Source organism: Pelobates fuscus, chromosome 7 (assembly GCF_036172605.1).
Source record: "Pelobates fuscus isolate aPelFus1 chromosome 7, aPelFus1.pri, whole genome shotgun sequence".
Taxonomy (NCBI): Eukaryota; Metazoa; Chordata; class Amphibia; order Anura; family Pelobatidae; genus Pelobates; species Pelobates fuscus.
In genome coordinates, this window is record NC_086323.1 from 94,024,292 (window position 1) to 94,045,279 (window position 20,988).

Below are 20,988 nucleotides of genomic sequence, written 5' to 3' on the forward strand. Positions count from 1 at the left end.
TCATTAAAATAATATTTTTATCATTACAGAACCAAATCAACCTGATGGCAAAGAAGACAAACCAAAGAAACCTAAAACTCCAAAAGACGGGGATGAAGATGATGACCCAGACAGAAACCCAAAAGGTTAGGACGTAACATATTATAGTAGTATGATCTAAATATACAGAAAAAAATATTAAAATATAAAAAGAGAACACTCTCCACTTATTATACATTGTTTTGATTAGTCTAGCATACTATAGGTGAAGCTGCAGTTAAAACCATGTATACTTATCTACCAAAAAAAAAAAAGTGCAACGTTTCCCTTTAATGCCATATGTATAAACGTGAATGCTTAATATGGGTGCACCATATGTCGTGGCAGCGCAATCCCTCAGGTATATCTTATGCACGAATAAAATAAAGAATAAAAAAAAAAAAGAGAACACTCTCTTTTAAAATGATTACAAAATGGTAATAGCATAATTCTAAAAAGACGAGTTTATATCTGTTGAAATCACACAATGTTGATTTGAATGTATTCATTAAACCATCAATAGTGAAGAATTGACAAGGGGGCCTTGAAGCTTCTCAGTTATGCAACAACTTGGATGTCTTAGCTTAAATGTTTTAGTTTGGTTTTTAATTGATGGAAACTACACAAAAATAACATATTTTCAATTCCTTGCTCATTTCCCAACAATTCCTGGTTTGATGAATAACCCTTAGAAGGTGATGTAGAAACATTTTGAGTGTAATAATATCATATGTATGTTTATATTAACATTTACATCACTCTAGGCCTGCCATATTCTTTAGGAAGTTTGCCTGGGTTAAGGTTTGACATATATATATGTCCTTATCTGAATTCATACCCATTGATATATTAAAATAATTTTTTTATTTTATTTTATAATCACAGAACCAAATCAACCTGATGGTAAAGAAGACAAACCAAAGAAACCTAAAACTCCAAAAGACGGGGATGAAGATGATGACCCAGACAGAAACCCAAAAGGTTAGGACGTAATATAATATAGTAGTATGATGTAAATATACAGAAAAATATAAAACGAAAAACACTCTCCTTTGAAATGATCACAAAATAGTAATAACATAATTCTAAAAAGATAAGTTTATATCTGTTGAAATCACACTTGTGATTTTGCTTGGAACTAAACCAGCAATGATGGGGTATTGACAAGGGACCTTGAAACTTTTCAGTTATGGAACAACTTGTTTGTCACTTGATGGAAACTAAACAAAAATAAAATGAAACATATATATATATATTTTTTTTTTGTGCATGTATCCTCTATCGATATGTGAAAATAATGTTTTTAAAATAACAGAACCAATGTATTTTAATGTACACCTTTTACACCGAATTGTTGTACACCTTATATACCTGAAAATTTCACAAAATCAAGAATTAAAACAAAATAAAAATAACAGAACAAAATCAGGGGTTACCCAATGATAACAACGGAAGACATAAGAAACCCAAAACCCAAGATCAAGATGACAAGAAAGGAGAGGACACTGATGGAATGTCCTTATCTGAATTCATACCCATTGATATATTAAAATAATTATTTTATAATCACAGAGCCAAATCAACCCGATGGCAAAGAAGACAAACCAAAACCTAAAACTCCAAAAGACGGGGATGAAGATGATGACCCAGACAGAAAACCAAAAGGTTAGGACGTAATATAATATAGTAGTATGATGTAAATATACAGAAAAAAATATTAAAATATAAAAAGAGAACACTCTCTTTTGAAATGATTACAAAATGGTAATATCATAATTTTTAAAAAAAGATAAGTTTATATCTGTTGAAATCACACAATGTTGATTGATTGGAATGTATTCGCTAAACCATCAATAGTGAAGAATTGACAAGGGGAATGTCCCTATCTGAATTCATACCCATTTATATATTAAAATAACTATTTTATAATCCCAGAACCAAATCAACCTGATGGCAAAGAAGACAAACCAAAGAAACCTAAAACTCCAAAAGACGGGGATGAAGATGATGACCCAGACAGAAACCCAAAAGGTTAGGACTTTATGATTTAAATATATACAAAAATGTATTAAAATATAAAAATGCAAACAATCTCAGGGGGACACAAAAGCTGAATGGAGACACAAAAGTGAAGATCAACTATCACCCAGCTTTAAACAAGGGCTAAACCTTGACGAGACATCGCAAAAATAGCACAATCTGCTGGAGATGGCACACAATAAAACGAGGAAGATCACAGAGAGGTCTGAAAGGCAAATGTCTTCACGGCCCAGGGCTCCCAGAGTTAAACACATGCCGAAAAGGACAAGTGGGTCAGCGCTGAGTGACCAATCAGTGAATATATTTGCTTTAAAAAATAGACAGCAAACCTAATGTATGGGGCTCCCTCACAAACTCCAGAAAAGAAAAAAAACAGTAAAATAAAAATAGGTTGCGCCGAAAAACCATTAAAATGGAGTAAATGACCAACTAATGAAAGATAAAATACAGTGTTGAGATAATAAAAATTGTAAAATACAAGTTACAAAGCAAACAATAAAAAGAGTCCAATATTTTAAAATGAGTAAAAAGCCTTTGATGGACATCAAATATTAAAATGGAGTAAACTTGTATTTTACAATTTTTATCATCTCAATACTGTATTTTATTATCTTCCATCAGTTGGTAATTTACTCCATTTTACTGGTTTTTCGGCACAACCTTTTTTTATTTTACTGTTAAACACATGCCAAACCTAGCAAAGATAGCAGTGAGGAAGAACAGGATTCTCCTCAAAGCCCGCACACAAATGATGGCTTATCTTTCTCTCCTGGATGTGCTACCTGACAAGATCCTCATCAAATTCGAGAGTAGAGCGTAGTCAGGATCAATCCAATAGGTTGGGCACACAGGAAATCAATTAGAAGCTTAGTCGGTAAATAGGCAACAATATAGCAAGTATACGAGAGTATCAAACACAGGAAAACATTGATTGAGCCATTTGGACATGGTCACAGCTTCTTTTTGAAGGGAAGCGAGTGACGTCAGATGCATGGGCGGAGAGAGATCGGCGAAACTCGGAAGTCATACGGTAGTGCTAAACTGGCTGCAATCAAACATGGAGGAATTCTGAGAGAATAGGGAGGAATCCTGACTCTCTGTGAGGCACCACCACATTCCTTGCAGATGGAGCTTTCCTGTATAATTGATCAATCAGCAGAATGGCAGCACAGCAGCAGTAGCCTCTCAGGAAGGAGGAAGGAATTTGCTGCTTTCCTGGGGACTGCCATTGACATCATCCCATCCAAGTGTAACTGAGCTACAGCATCTCAGGCAAGAAAGTGATGATCCCCAAAAATATTTGGGATGAATTTGCAACTTTTTATGCCAAATTGTACAATTTAATGCTGCAGGTCTAATGCTGCAGGTATCAAAGAGTATTTCGATTCACTAGACTTAACATCTTTGTCCCACATTCAAGCAAATATTTTAGCGGAACCAATAACCACTGCAGAAGTGGAAACAGTTATTAAACCTTTGTCAAATGGGGAAAGCCCCTAGGTCAAAAAGATTCTTGGAAGATTATTACAAAAAAATACAACTACGTACTAGCTCCTCATCTGGTGATTTTGTTTATTCAAGTTATCTGCACCCAAACCCTCCTACCTGAACTCTTATTGGCACCTGTTGTGGCACTCCAAAACCTGGAGACCCCATGCAATGTCCAAACTTCCAACTATTATGGAATATAGATGTAAAAATTTTGGCAAAAGTCTATACAGCCAGGTTAAGCCCGATTACATCTCACCTCATAAATAATGATCAATTGGGGTTTGTGACAGGGAGGCAGGGATTAGACAGTTTTAGGAAAGTGCTAGATCTATTAAACAGATTAATACACACAAAATCAGGGGAGGTGGAGGTAACTATCTAGGTCATAGCAGGATGTTAAAAAATAGAGGGGTACAGTTTGATACCGAAAGTGGAAATATATTGGGGGCGGAGCTTGAACTCTGAGCTGAGCGGACGCGTGCTGTATGAGCTCCCGACCGATAGATGGGTTTTTCGGGGAATAACCCAGTAATCTCCCAGCGACTGATGCCACACTGGGCTAAATAGTCAGGACACACGGCGACGAACCGGCAGGTACCTTTTTCAAAAGCCTACGGTACCGCTAACCGCGGCTGCAAGTTGAGACCTGCAGACGGCTAGGGGGGGGAAGGACGGCCGACTTCCCCGCCGACTGGTGCGTCCAGCAGATACATTCTACTCCTACCCCCCCCCCCTCTGGACCGGTGCGGGTTATCCCGGTCCCCGCTGGCCGTCACCCCGAAGCCTCTCTGGAAATAGAGTCATCGCACGCGGCGGAGCCGCGCCCTTGATGGCGGCCCGGCGGCACACCACAGCAATGGACACAAGCACCAAGCCAGCCACTTGGCCCCTGAATGCTTTCGATCGGCAGTGTCAGAGCTTCTGGGCGATACTATGCAACCGAGGTCTAACCCTCAAACAAGCGGTGAGAACGGTAGCCCCCTGGGTCCGCCCGGTCACCCGGCGCCGATACTATGGGCCTCTTCCTCAAATCCCCAAAATGGCCACCCAGCAATGCAGAACACAGCGACCGACAAAACGGCCAGGGGAACCACAAGACACTCATGCCGACACTCAAACCCATTGCAACTGGAACATCGAACTAACTCAACAAACGTGTACCTTACAGGAAACTAGAAAGGCGGGAAAGAAGAGACTGACAACCCGACACAAATCTCGACTCAGCAGACCCAGACCAGCGATGAGTCCTCTTACCCCCAAACAGGGACTCTGCAGTCTCACCACACTCCGGAAGACCTGCACCCACCATGTGAAGAACCCACACAAAAGACCGCGGAGACATACAGCGGAATCTTGCAGAGCTCCCACAGCACCTCCGAGAACTCATCCTCAAGTAATTGACCTGCCTCGCACACTGACGACGAAAGCGGCTCAGAACCAGACACCTCTTCCAACTGCAACACTCCTGCACAAGCGGGGTATAGGCTGAACTGACCACACCAACAAGGCTCCAGACCCCCCACTGCGGGATGCAGGCAGGTCGGGGGAAGGGTACACAAGCCCTACACACTCGCACTGAGACTCTCTCACGCAGACACCGTTGATCTAGTTGCCTAAAACGCACTCCTTACATGGCTTTGAGCAGCTCCTTTATAATGTGTTATATTCATTTATATACTGACCAGTGCACTGTTCTACAAATATGGTTCACTCATAAAGTCAGCGTGTAGCCTAATATAAAGTGCTTGCTTACTGTTACCCACTCATGTGGACTGCCTCCCCTACTTCCACTCAGATAATATAAACATGTAAAACTACCTAACAATAGATAGTAAATAACCATAAGCTTGTTTTCTTACTAACAACACAGCATGACTTAACTTAGCCTGTGGCTGGAATAGCATGTTAAATCATACTCACGTTTCACTTTTAGTATGCCTATTTACGCTAGCATGTTATGACCTAAAAATAATGTTTAACAGCCTGTTATTTTCATGATTATACAAACCATAATATAAAATGAGGCTATGTGATATTCAGGGATGATGTAAATCGCACTGTATTATACCCGTACTGTACAACACTCTATCGTCTCCCTTTTTCTATTCTGTACCCTATATAATTTTATGCCTCAATAAAAAAGAGATTGACAAAAAAAAAAGAAAGTGGAAATATATTAATGTTAGAAGCCTTTATCTTTCGGACCTTCTAGCCACCCATGACCTAATTTTCTTATACTTTTTTTCTGTCTGTTTTCCCTCCATTTCTCATCCCCCTACTTTCTCTTTCCTTCTTCCCTTGCTTTTGTTATACTTTTTATCAGGATTTGCACATGTATGAGACTGACTTAATGTGGATTGGAACATGTTCAATAAACCAACAATGGTGGAGAATTGCCAGGGAATATTTTCAGTTGTGCGACAACTTGATTGTTTTAAACCAAATTTATCACTTTGGTTCTCAATTTAATTAATTGTGATCCTCTTAAGGTCATTGTAACTATGTATATGTATGTCTTTGTGCATGTGTTCTCTTAATATGTGAAAATTATGTTTTTAAAAAAACAGAACCAAAACAGGGGCTACCTGATGACAAAGATGACAAACCTAAATCCCCAGATGGCAAGGATGGAGAGGACACAGATGGAACACCTAAAGGTTAGTCTTTTAAATTATTATAATAAAAGAAAAAATTGTGAGCAAGTGTATGAAAATCTGCATCAGCATCTCTATGTAAAAATATTTTATAAATAATAGCTCCAAATCCAGGAAGTCCTGATGATGAAGAAAGTAAGCCTAAGACACCTAAAGACCCAAAAGAAAGAAAGGGAGATGATTCACCAGATCCTAATGGTACGCCAAAAGGTGAAGCAAGAATTGTTCTGGGTATAAAGTAAAATTGAATGGAATCCATCTATAAGAGCCATCTGGCTCGTTCATTATATTTGTATTATATCTGCTTATTTAAAGTAACTTAAAAGCTGAGAGAGTTCTGAACTCAATCAAATCAAAATCAGTAGTATGGGGGAACCGAGCTGACAAAAAAGAAAGAAATAGTCAGAAGGGAGACGACAGATGACATGGGATTCAGAAAATACCAATGCCCCTCTCTTTGTCACAGTCACTCATTCTACATATAACTGATACTGGGCACAACTGGCTGAAGTTTACCTTCACTGAAGGTTCATCATCCACATAGATACACCCCACCTGGCCACAGGTATACTCATATAGCTATATATAACCCAACTGAATCTCTGCCTTGGCATACGATGAGGCATATCAGTGGAGCGTGGAGAAGACAGAAGGCCATGCAAGTAGGTGGTTCATATGTATTTTAGGCAGTGGAATATGGGAGAAGGGACAGAGGGAGAAGATATATGAACTTGGGGAAGAGGGTGGTTTGAATCGGCACAGGTGCACAGGAGTGGCATTGATATTGACTAACTGTGGAACAAGTAAGAAGGCAAGGAAATAAGGTATATCTACTCCGTGTACTATCAACTGTTTGCCAATTATATCTATTTGGAAATTCACCTTTTTATATTACAGATCCTAATCCAATAGATCCAGGAGACAAGGCAGGTAACCCTAAGAAACCTAAAACCCCAAATGAAAAGGGTGAAGATGAACCAGAAGGGCCTGATGGAATACCAAAAGGTTAGGTTTGTGTATTGTTATCCTAAACAAATGTGAATTAATTATACACAATTATGTGAAAAAACAACTGTAATCTAATAATGAAATCATAATTATTCAGTATGATGTGAATGATACTGGATAAGGAAATAATGTCCAGATTGCATTGACACACAGGGTATTTCATTAAAGTTTTGTTCTAATTAAACTCTATTGCCTTCTTCTCCCTAGTAAATGCTTTAATAGTATCTACTGTGGTGAGGAAGAAAGAACTGTTCACAAATGCAGAAAAGGTGACTGTCCTTTCAAAATAGAAATGATGATAGACAATTCAGTTTGTATTGAATAACACATTTGAAAGGCATTTAATCAGATCAGCTAACATACATGGGACTATTTATTCCTATTGATAATTGTGTGCCGGAAAAACATCTGCACTCGAAAGTCTTGTTTGAAAGTGTTTTCAAGAACAGATAGTAAGCTGTATTTATACTGGTTTATCCCTGTTAAATAAGAATGCTTTCAATGTTACAGAGCCAAATCAGAAAGGCACTCCAGACAGTGAAGATGGCAAACCCAAGAAGCCCAAGAACCCAAAAGAAAAGGAACCCAGTGATAGCACTGACCCAGACAGCAAACCAAAAGGTTAGAGTTCAAATTAGTGCTGATGCAGGAAATGATAGAACAAAAGAAGACTAACAAGATTTGGGATAGATTTACTAAAGGCTGTCTCTCCCGTACCAAAGACAATTTTAGTCACTAATGTGAATGGATTTGGTATGTGCACATATATAATGATGTCTCTGTCACACTACATTGGCAGCGTCCCAGTGTTTTCATATGACTATCTTGGTAGAAGATGCTGCCAAGAAAACCTAAATGCTGTAAAACAGTTTGGATGCTTAGTTTTCTAGCAATGAAGAGTTGATATGGATGGATATTGCTTTCCATTTAACCTTTAACACATTTAGCTTCTCAGTAACCTCTTGATGCAATAATGGGATGGGGATTACAATAATATTCTTACTGTAACAGAAACAAGTAAAGGGACTCTAATGCTATAATCTCCCGATAAAAAAACAGCAAGCCCAAAAAGCCAAAAGGAAAGAATGATACTTATGACACAGTAGATCAAGATGGAACCCTAAAACATTTGTCATCTTTTTCGCATGTTGAAATGAAACCAATAATAATCAACAACCAAATTAAGCAAATAAAGAACTTAGCTAATTTTCAGGGTTGGTTCCAAATTAGAGGAAATTGGTACATTTATTCTTGCTGAGGGGGCACAAAAAACGTGTGCCACCAAGTCTGCTTAGCATTCCAAAAAGTGAACAGTTAGTTGTACTGAGTTTAGAACTGGCTTGCAAAATAGCTCCTACTCTGAAATCTGCAAAAGAGTCCCTACTTAGATTTTGCAAAATGACCCACCACAATTTGGTGATTAGTTAACAGACCCAATAGAGTGAAAATAACTAATTGTTGCTTGCAAAAGAAAAAAGAATACTCACAATGATAATGAGTCTTTACCAGGTATAGATTTGAATAATTTTAACCAAATTTGGGATTGATAATTTACCCGATATATTTTTCTTAAGTTATTTTTATTTTCAATATCAATATTTGGGTTATACTACTCATAGCTTAAAAAAAAAAAAAAAAAACTACACTCACAATAAAATACCAAAATAAAATATATGAATTCACTGTATTGTAATGGTGATAATGATGCTCCATTCATATACTTTCTGTTTCACAAAGAGCTGGAGATTTTGCTGCCCTTGGGTCTATCACAGAGTATTGTGGTAACTTACTTGGGCAGAAAGCTCTTATTTAAGCATGAACCTTTATATTGCATAGCTTTGAAACACAAAAACAGTCAGCCCATGTATACACGTTGCTTGGAGGAAATGGGTCAAACACAATATTTGACTCTACTACGTATCTAGGTGTAAGAATAGCTTTTCTGGGAATACCAGTTTTTACCCAAAGGTTATTTCGTTAGAACAGTGAACCTATCCTCTGACCCAAGATGAATGGTGAATAATTTCTCCAATTTAAGCATACTAGTCTATTCTTTATCTTTAATGCAATTATCATGTATTTATTGATAGAGCCCACAAAGGGAAAATCCCCTTCATCTGCAACACCACCTCCTGATGAAGACAATAGACTACGAAAACTGAAACTAGAAGAAGAGGAAGAAGTTACTACACAGGATGGTATGGAACTTCTGTGGAATGAACGAGAATGTTAGCTTAGATCAGAGGCAGTTAGGTGAGGGGTGGCAACTTTTGGAGTGGAGGCAACTACAAATAAGTGGCATTTTTTTGTGCTTAAAACAGATGGAGGCTTCTGGAGTTGCAAGGTATGACATCACATATCCTTACTACCTTCAGCAGTACAGCACGAAATAACATGCATAGACTACTCTGTTACCTGTGACTCCATTACCACCTTTGATGACTAGTGTGTGTGGTCATCATAGCCTGGCTGAATGGTTGTCCCCAAATATTGCAGTCACTGATTACATGCCAGTGGGACAATCCAGTCATTCGTTATTGGTACAATATGTTGGCTAGGGGGTGTATATTAGGAATAAAGGCAGCATTATATTTTCATCGGCCAGATGCATACATTTTTAGAATTAGTGAAGTGAGAGTATTAAATATTACCAGTATGTGCATGTTAATATGATTATTAAATATATATTTACATGCATATTGTTTGTATTTAATAACGAGTATGTTCTTATGTGCTTTTTATGAGGAACAGACACCTATGACATGATAACCTTTAAATTTTCACTCACCTTATTAGTGCCATATTTATTTAAAATTATGTCATGTCCATGCTTTAGCTGCGCATGGGATACCATGAGATTTACATCGCATGCCACGCTACTGTGCAATGGCAACTTTGAAAAGGTTATAAATAAAAATAATTGAGCAACATTTTTTTAATTTAAGATTAATAATTAACATTTCCTTTCTATTAGATTCTCTTGATAATATATCCTCCTCCTCTACAAAGAATACAAAAAAACGCTCCCCTGGAAATGGAAACAAGAAGCCAAATAAACTGATAAATCCAGATGGTAAATTAATTTTATATCCAATTTTATTTTAAATTCCTTACCATACACATTATTTATGTACAGTATATTTGATATATAAGTTGTCTTTTTCAAATATAAAGGCACCAGACTTAAACTTTTCCCTTGGCTGCATGCCAGTTAACATGATATACATTGCTACAACAGGTCAAATTACATGAGGCACATTATTGAACCTTCCCAGTAGTCCTTGAGGCAACATAGTTGGCGACTTGTTTTCAGTGAATCGATAAATAAGTTCACTAAATCCGATTGATATTTAAAATATACACAAGCCATGTACTTATTTTAACAGATCCTTCTCGGGATCCCAAAGTTCATAGTAAAGGGAAGAAGCGACCAAAGAAACCAGTCTCCAAAATCCCAACCAAGAAAAGAAAAAAAGTTATATATTCAGAAGAAGATACCGAAGGTAAAATAATATGTGATATAAAACACACTTGTTTTTATATTGCATATTATGAATAGCTACAACATTCTACTTTTCCTATAAGACGACAGCATCTTTAGATGTCTTGCAGAATCTATTCACGATATTCATTTTATAGTTGTTTGATAGGTGGTTAAAGTGTATGTACCTCGAATTTATTTATCAACACACAATAAAATGGGAGCTATGGTTTCATAGAGAAAGGCAGGATATAGACTATCACATTTACAAAGTTTATATCTAACCTGTTGCTTACATTGATTTAATTAGGTGTAGATGTTATCTAACAATGTGACTTTATCTTGCACTTTGTTCTTCTTCCTACATTCTTAATACCTTGCTTTTTCTAGATTGTAAGCGAACCAGCTCTTGCTTGCTTTGATTTGGATGTTTATTTTGTGTTTGTTTTCGATTCTATTTTTATTATAAAGTGCTACTTAATATGTTGGAGCTGTGCAAATAATATTAATAGATGTATGGCCAGACTTATTACATAGTAACAGAAATGTCTTCATGGTTTAAGGTGCTGCAGCACTAATTAGAATGTCTTTAATTTTCAGGCTGATTTTGCCTTAAAATGAGTTGTGTTTTTAAAAGTATTTTATAACGTAACGATTGTGTTAGAGGTTTGGTATGGGATCTGATAGACCTGTGCAAAAATTCATTTCACACAGTTCGTCCAAATCAAATTCCTTTTTTTTTATTCTTTATTTTTGTTGTGCAGGTTGTTACAATGCAATATTAGACGCCACAACAGCGTTCACGTGATATACATTTTAGACAGTGGCTCGATTATCTGCACATTATTTTATGGTACATGAACTTCAACATACAGAGGTGTAGTGTAACTTGGAAGTGTTCATAGTAAAATGTGGTGTTTCTCTAAAGTGAGGCGTGACTTGCAAGGAGTTTAAGAGGGTCGTGCGAGTCTAGTTGAGCACTAAATAATAGTAATTTTATTTGTAAGCTAGGTGTATATCCTGCGTTGTAGTTGCTTGTGGTGTAATTTGGGATGCGCGTGGTCTCTTAGTGGGTCTGGGGAGGTACACTCGGAGACTGTATAACAAAGTGTCTGTAACTTGCGTATGTATGCTCTGTGAGCAATTCCCCTGTGTGGATGCTGTTGTGCTGGGTGTTGTGCTGGATCGAAGTTGCCGGTAGTACTTGCTTCATGTTCTTGTGTATTCAGGTAGTGTGCCGTTTATAGAGTCAGTCATATAAGTCTGCTGGGTGAGTAGGCGTGTCAATGCAAGGTTCCTCTCATGTGGGGCCCCCTGGTTGCTCAAGAGGGGTGTAGTGTGTGGGAGCAATGTTGCATACCTACGGGGGAGACATATATATAGTGTAAACGAAGCGAAACAAACATGCAAAAAGAGAAAACAAAACAACCCATTGTGGTATAGTTCTGGTGTCCTCTTTGATTTGGTCGTATTGCGGCATTTAGTGTCTCTATTAAGAGGAACGGGGACAGCAGGTGTTAGTGTGCCCCAGACTGGCAAACTCAGGTGGGCGGTATGCTCTTTTCTAGCCCATTTAACCCCTGGGCCAGAGAAAAGGGGGGGGGGAACAGTGGCGAATACATTCCTCCAGTCTGAGCAAATCAAATTCCTTTTCATCTATACGCAAACTAATCAATCAACTAGACTCTATAGGTAAATTTTGGATGATCGGACGTGGGGTAAATGAAATTTGGTTCGGGCAAACTGACCACAGCAAATTTGTGCACAAGTCTAGTGTTTGAGATCCCTGCAAGGAATAGAAACTATTGGCATTCGTACTGCTGTGGATTACAATCCCTACAATTTTTTTTTTTGTCCACACAACTAAAAAATGTCCAAGTCAAGTTGGAAAAATAATGGAACTGGTGAATTTTGAGAACTTGATTATTTTGGCTAAAAGATACCGATATTATCTCATTTCTTTCAACACAATTCAGTAAATACAGATTTAGTCAGGGTTGTTCACTAAACATTAAATTTAGATTAAATCGTAATGGCAAAATTGAGACTAAAAATAGCTGATCTGGAAAATTCTAAAACCAGGCTATAGTAACACCTGTTTTAGTTTGAATTTTGATTTGCTAAAAAACTGTGTTTAGTGAATAACCCTGAATGTACTGAATGAAATACTTTAAAGATATTCGTATACTAAATTGAATAAATAACTTTAAGTAATAATATATATTATATATATATAAAATATTTAATATATTCATAGAAGTTATTACTGAGTGCCAAAGGACAGTTCAAAATTTCTAGAAATTTAAAAAAATAACTAGAAATGAACTCAAATGGAAATACTGTGATTAATTTACAATAAAGAAAAAAAAGAATAAAAACCCTTCTTCATAATCTAATATAGATCTAGTAAATCCTGGAAAAGGCAAGAATCCAAAAAATAAGCCGTCACCAAAAGATTTAATCAAAAAGAAAAAGAAGATTGATTCTGAAGAAGAAAGAAAAGGTAATGAGGAGATTAAATATTATTTTTAGCTTTCTGACTCAAAAATAAAAATGCTTCTTACTGTTCATGCTACGATTAATGATATATAAATAAGATAAGTCCACATCTCAGTGGCGTACTAAGGGGGATTACGGTTTAGGGTCAGGACAGTCTGCCCCGGGTGCCACCAGGTAGGGGGATGCCATGACTCTGGTCCAGGGCCGGCCTTAGGGGTGTGAGAGCTGTGTGGCTGCACAGGGCGCCATGGAGCAGGGGGCACCATGTGGCCAACACATTGGCATATAATTCACATTGCCACCCAGATTTCTTGTTCTGGGCTGGCTGACACCTCTTAACATCATTCTTTTTATTAGCAGATAACTTCCCTAGTTGCTATCCTTATGTGGAATTGCCATTTTTAAGTTGCTATCTGCTAAACAGCACCCTTATTTGGTATCTTTAAATATGAAACTCTCACATAAGTGCACCCATTTGAGGAATTATCTACTAAACATTAATATTTCAACCCCTTAAGGACCAAACTTCTGGAATAAAAGGGAATCATGACATGTCACACATGTCATGTGTCCTAAGGGATTAATCTTTCAGTCGATTAGTAGATATCTCCCTTATTTGTTATCCTTATGTGGGATTGGAATATTTAAGGACACAAAATAAGGGTACAATCTGCTAAACAGTGCCCTAATTTGCTATCCTAAAATATGGCAATCCCACATAAAGGTACCAATTTAGGAAGTTATCTACAACAGCTGGAAGTCAAAATTAAGAAAGGCGGTTTTCTTAATTTTGCTATTTCAGTTGTTTAGTAGATAATTCCCTTATTTGTTATCCTTATGTGAGATTGCCATATTTAGAGATACTAAATTAGGGAGCTATGTACTAAACACATACACATTTATATACATACACAGAAACGTATGACTGTGTGTATATCTGTGGTTGTGTGTGTATATATAAATACACACACACAATCAGAGACATACATCCACATATTAATAGACACACACACACACACACACAATCAGAGACCCCCCACACACACACAATCAGAGACATACATCCACATATTTATAGACACACACACACATACACACACAATCATTATCAGAGACCCCACACACACACACACACACACAACCACAGACACACACACACATACAATCACAGACGCCCCTCACACAATCACAGACCCACACACACACATACAATAATAGATCTACACACACAGAATCACAACACACACACACTTAACCACAGAGACACACAATCATTTAGTAATTTAGATCACCCAGCCTCTCTACCCTGCTCTGGGAGGGCTGGAGTGGATCCTCTCCCTGGTGGTCAGTGGTTGCTGCCTGCATGGATCGCTGTGCTCTTCCTGCACAGGTCCCTCGCATGCTCTGTAATGATGCTGATGCCAGGATGACGTCATATGCTGTGCAGGGACAGCAAAGTAAGTAAAGTGCAGGGTTAGCTTGTTGGCTGAAGTGTCAGCTGACCATTCTAAGGCAGTGAACTAAGCTAAGGATTACTTCAGATAGAGAGCTTCCAACTCTCCACAGGAAGTATTGCGGCAGGGGGATAGAGTCCAGTGAATCCCAGGTAAGAAGTCAAACCATTCTTAAACAGTTTGATTCCTTACAAAGGGGGACGCTGTACTTTAATTATCCATCTTTCTGTGCTCTTTAAAGGAACACTATAGGGGCAGGAACGCAAACATGTATTCCTGACCCTATAGTGTTAAAAACACCATCTAGCCCCCTGGCCTCCCCTTGAGACTATCAAGGAGGCAGATCAAGGCCAAAGCCAGCACAAGTTAAACACAACCCTGGTCAATCAGCATCTCCTCTTAGATGCATGCAAAGGATGGAGACACTGGATGGCAGTACCACACAGTGTGCAGCACTGCCCCAGGAAGCACCTCTAGCAGCCATCTGAGGAGTGGCCAGTGAAGTTATCACTAGCCTGTAATTTAAACACTACAGTGTCCCTTTAACTTCCATAAATAAAAATACTGTCTAATAGTGTGTGCTCCTTTTCAATTTTCAGAAACTGTAGAGAGCGAGTTCTCAAGTTCATCACAGTCATCGTCTTCACATCGCAGAAGCAAATCATCTTCAAGGAGATTGTCAGGAAAAAAACAGAAAAATATTGAAGAGAAAAACAAGAAGAAGATTCCTGGTAAGGATTGTATCAAGAATGTTAACAAATCTATATTTGCACTTTCATGACATAGCAAAATGTAACTATAACACGAAAATAAATATCCCTTAAAGAATTACTGCAACCAACAAAAAATATATTAACAACTTCTGGAATAAAAGGGAATCATGACGGAATATTTCTGTCATGTGTCCTTAAGGGGTTAATAAAACATTGCTTTTCGTTACATTACCCCTTACTGGCATGGTTCCCCCTCCCCCAGAGATAAAAAAATAAAGCAACAAAGGAAAAGTAAGTCCATGCCAATCCCATGCCAGGCCAAGTTCTCCTTGGCGCCTGATCTTTGACGGACTGATGGGAAAGTGGGGGTCCGCCATGGGTCATCTAAACAGGGCCGGTGCAAGGATTTTTGCCGTCCTAGTAAAAAATTTGCCACTCCATTCGCTCCATCCACTCATGCAGATTGACATACGCTGACTTTAGTAGACACACACTGATTCATGCAGACTGACACACACTGACCAAAGCAGACTGACTCACACACACCCACACAGACTGACCTATGCAGACAGATTCACAAACAATGATCAATGCAGACTGACGTACACACACACTGACCCATACCAACACACATGCTGACCCATGCAGACGCACACATACAGGCACACAAACTAACCCATGCAGACACACACACTGACCCATACATACACACACTGACCATACAGACTCAGACAGATCCATACAGATACACTAACCCATAAAGACACAGACAGATCCACACAGACACACTGACCCATACAGACACAGACAGACTCACACTGACCCATAAAGACACAACCTGACCTATGCAGAAACAGACAAATCCATACGGACACACACTGACCTATACAGATCCATATAGACACACATTCTCTGAAACACATACATTAACCCTCTTACCTTAATAATAAGAAGAAAGGGGTACGGGGGTAAGAAGATGAGGGGAGGGGGGAGTAAGAAGAACACAGGGAGGGGGGAGTAAGAAGAACACAGGGAGGGTGGTGAGGAGAGGGGGAGGCGAGAAGAACACAGGGAGGGGGAGTGAGAAGAACACAGGGAGGGGGGTGAGGTGAGAAGAACACAGGGAGGGGGGAGTGAGAAGAACACAGGGAGAGGGGTGAGGTGAGAAGAACACAGGGAGGGGGGAGTGAGAAGAACACAGGGAGAGGGGGGTGAGGAGAAGGGGAGGTGAGGAGAACACGGGGGGGAGGTGAGAAGATCACAGGAGAGGGGGTGAGGAGAAGTGGAGATGAGGACAAGGGGAGGTGAGGAAAACACAGGGAGGGTGGGTGGGTGTGAGAAGAGACCCCCAGGGAGGGTGGGGGGAGAGGAGAGACCACTAAGGGGCAGGGGAGAGCTCTAAGGGACAGACGGGAGAGCTCTTTCACACGACACGCACACACACACAATGCATCCATATACATACACAGAAACACACAATGCATCCCTTACACACACATGCAAACACACACACACACACACACACACTGCTTCTCTTACATACACACAGAATCATTGCATTTCTTACACACACTCAATGCACACACTTACAGACACACACCTTGCATCCCTTATGCATACAAACACAGATTCACACAATGGATCCCTTACACACAACCACAAACACACACTACTTCCACTACACACAAACACACTGCATCACCTACACAAACTGGTATGCCTATACACTACATTCCATAAGCACACACATTAGATCCTCTACAATAACACATAACACATCCCCTACACACTACACTCCCTGTGAGCGAATTTAATGGGTGGAACATATAGGTGGACTTATGGGTGGGCCTTATGGGAATACTCACCGTCAGGCCCTGGGGCCCAGACCTTGAGCTGCTTCCTGTTCTCCCAGAACATTGAATTTTGTGACCGCAGTTACAAACAGCCTCCAGAGTTCCGGTTCTACACCAGACCAGTGGAGCGAAACTGCAGCCAGTGCCCATCACCATCTTCATCTGGTTGTAAGTAGGCAATCTAGTATATTATTAGTGAAACTAATCTCTAATTAACCTCACATTAAAGGGACACTATAGTCCCCAGAACCACTGCAGCTTAATGAAGTGGTTCCGGTGTGTATAGCGTGTCCCTGCAGGCTTTTTAATGTAAACACAGTGTGCAGCACTGGCGTTAGTTCATATGGCAGATCATATAGGTGGGGCATTGTGATGTCACATGGGGGGGCGGCAAATTTTTATTTTGCCTAGGGCGGCAAAAATCCTTGCACCGGCCCTGGGGGGTGGCCAAATGAGCAGTTAAGCCACTACTGGCACCGCCCCTTAAGCGGCAACGTAGGTGGCCGCCTAACTGGCCATTAGGAAGTGCCGGCCCTGTCTATCGCCCTCCTCCTATTTGCATCTGATGAAAGATGCCAGATGTGCATGGATTTAACACTAGACAGCCTGGAATGAAAGTTAATTACGTGAACTGAAATGTCGCATGTACAGACTCCAAATCAGTGAAGTAGTCTTTTCTGCAAATTTTACAGGCCAGATGCGTCTCAATAAAGTGGCTGTAAAGTAGCTGTTACTGATATGTTCCATACTACAAAATCTGACCATTAGTGACTCCGAATTTGCGGCAGAACAAAAAAAATCACAGCAACTGCATATGTCATGTAGAGAGTCATACATAGTCAATACTCTCTCTTGCATAAATTGCATAAACATATTGGCGTCCCCTGAGACTCCAGTAATATTGAGTAAATGCTAGATAAGTGATTTATATCCCATTCTTCATACCACGTCGAGCAGGGGGGATGCCCATTCTCCTGGGCTCTAACATATAATCCGCATATGGCATTAAGGGTTAACCTCAAACTATCTGTGTCCAGGTAGTCAAGGTGCCAATATTACCCTGATTTTGTTGTTGTTGTTGTATTGTACATCAATGTGGTATTTCTCTGATGTTCCATGATTCAAATCAGTAGTCACTTTGGATAAGCACTTTCAGTGGGATACAGTGAGAACGAAGTACAATTAAATTAGTCTGGGTTGTTGATGCACAAGCTAAAAAAGATTACTTCCTAGGGCAGACTAAACTGGGCTTGTTTTTATGGTTTTATGTTTAATGGCCGCATACTGATAGGCTTTGGAGTTGATGCCTGGTAGCTGAAGAACCAGGCAAAATATAAATGGTCCCAAGGATTGAGTTTATGAGCAGCTGAAACAGGCTTCACAACTGTATGCATTGATCAACTAAAACCTAACAGTCTGTTCATACTGTGATTCACTTTATTGGCGTGTGATTAGCTCAATTAATAAAGCATCCTGGAATTACAAAGACTTTCAGCCAAAATAGTTAAAAGTTTGGAAGTACTCACTGTTCTGGACCATGTTGATTATACGTTAAATAGTTAAACATTTATAAGTTATTCTATTATCTGTTTTCCATTAGTATTCATGAGAAGTAATGGAGTTAGCGGCTGATGCTTTGACTATTGTAGAGGGTATTTATAATAATTGTTATGTGACTATGGCTTAATTGCATTTTAAGTAAACTGTGTACAAAAGGACAATTGTTTTTTTTTTTTTTTTTTGTAAAGTTGTATAAACTTGTCTACTGTAGCTTTCATTTCCTTAATTGTGAGTTGTATTGTTGTGGAGTTCTGTGATATAGTCATATACACCAACCATCTCAAGCTCCAAGAAAAGAGAGGTTGGATAAACTCAGGTAAACTTAGGTTTATTATATAATATGAGAGTACAATTTAATCATTTACTTTTTTCCAGATGAAAAACCACTAGTGCCACCAAAGAGACGAAAAGAGAAGGAATTTCCTCCAACACCTGAACCTACATTTAAAGATGATGGTTCTGGAGATGATGGAAGTGGAATGGACTTTTTCCAAACATCACCTTCAACAACAACTGAAGTCACAACTAAGTTGACAACTAAGGACTTCCAAAGTACTGCTAAACCAGAGGACACCGTTGGAACATCACCCAAAGCATCCACAGAGAAAGATATAGCATCTAATAAAACAGCAACAAGCACATCAACAAGCATTTTACCTAGTGAAGAACATACTTTAAGGAATCCAACTATGAGTACACTCATACAACATTCTACTTCTCCGGAGGACAAAACCAAACAACCATCCCTGGGACCAGACAAGCCTTATCAACTAAGTAAGAAATTTACAAGTAATGACAAATACATGGAATCTGTTATTGTTTTGACGAGTAGTATCCAACAAGAAAATGCTACTGAAACATATACAAAGTATTCTCAAAACACTGACCCAACTACAAAGCATCTACAGGAGGATACGACTCTCGCAAGTAGACCTGAAACAGCGACAGCAAATTCTCCACCTTACGCCCAGACTGTCAATAAGTCACCAGTTTATAGTAATAATCCTTTTAATGATGAAACAATGGTAGGAAATAATGCAGATGTTAAAATGAGTCCAAGCTTAAGTACAGAAGGGTTAAAAATAACAGGAGAACCAAACACAGCAAATTCAGCATTTAGCACAAAACTAAATGATGCAGCAAGTTTGCCAACTCTTTTATCAAAAAGCCCAGAGAAATTAAATGTACCTATGGAAATTTTAAATTATTTACCCACAGTTTTTGATAGTAGGCCATTTTCTGCTGTCACAGAAGTCATTCTTAACACTAATACAAATTCCTTCCCCAGTGATTCTGAGCATTATCCACACGCAAATACTGAAATACCGAATGTAGAAAATATACTAAGAACAGAAAAACCCCTATTGAGTAATTCATATTTAAGTCTAACAAATTGGGCACCTAGTGAAAGTGGGCCAATAAAAATAGTAAATCTAGCAAGTCCCGCTATTTTTAACTTTAAAACAGACTTCACGCAACGTATAGAAGCAAAACCACTTAATAGTGAAGATACAGATATAAATCACATAGTAACAATCTCTAATTTAGTTAATACACAAGATCAGGCTGCACATACACAATATGTGACGCAGTGGCCAACGCTGATGGATGAGACCCTAAACATGGAACAGAGAGAAGATAAAACAACGCAAAAACAGACAGACCAGTCAACAAATATCAGAGAGAAGGAAGTTGCAGAAAATGTTCCCAGTGCCATGCCCCTTAATACAACATCACACAAAGGAACAGAAGTTCACAGTACAGACATGACAGTGGGTACACCAAGTCAAGGTCAGTTGCTCATTATTTCTGATGCTACATCACTTACACACTGCATTACATGTACAACTCCTATAGAAGCTGAAACAATTCCTAGTGATAATACATTATCACCTAATGATGATGGACAATCTACTCCCATCATAGAGACAACAGGCAATCCGGACAGGGTTATAGGAGAAACACATACAACAAACACACCAAGCACAGAGCATTTAGGCCAAACGCGTGAAGCACCAGGTGTTACACAGAAACCTACTGCTGATATTAGTTCTACCTCCACCATAGAGACTACAGTAATGGTAGAAAGAGTGACAGGAGAAATACATATAACTGATCCACTGACCCCAGATCATTCAGGTCAACCAAGTGAGACAACAAGCGTGAGGCAGACAGAGAATATACCTGACAGTACCATGACTCTAGAAGACCAATCAA

General features: G+C 39.0%; 1 protein-coding gene across 1 annotated transcript in view; it reads left to right on the plus strand.

Moving 5' to 3' along the window:
• Positions 1 to 20,988, plus strand: part of PRG4 (proteoglycan 4) — a 73,223-nt gene that overhangs the window by 35,095 nt on the left and 17,140 nt on the right. The window contains exons 9-21 of the mRNA XM_063426208.1: positions 30 to 125; positions 904 to 999; positions 1,591 to 1,683; positions 1,954 to 2,049; positions 6,117 to 6,206; positions 6,306 to 6,413; positions 7,101 to 7,208; positions 7,722 to 7,832; positions 9,302 to 9,409; positions 10,186 to 10,284; positions 13,094 to 13,195; positions 15,245 to 15,376; positions 19,147 to 19,545. Coding sequence (XP_063282278.1) covers positions 30 to 125; positions 904 to 999; positions 1,591 to 1,683; positions 1,954 to 2,049; positions 6,117 to 6,206; positions 6,306 to 6,413; positions 7,101 to 7,208; positions 7,722 to 7,832; positions 9,302 to 9,409; positions 10,186 to 10,284; positions 13,094 to 13,195; positions 15,245 to 15,376; positions 19,147 to 19,545 — 1,638 coding nt within the window. The remainder of the gene's footprint in view (positions 1 to 29; positions 126 to 903; positions 1,000 to 1,590; positions 1,684 to 1,953; positions 2,050 to 6,116; positions 6,207 to 6,305; positions 6,414 to 7,100; positions 7,209 to 7,721; positions 7,833 to 9,301; positions 9,410 to 10,185; positions 10,285 to 13,093; positions 13,196 to 15,244; positions 15,377 to 19,146; positions 19,546 to 20,988) is intronic.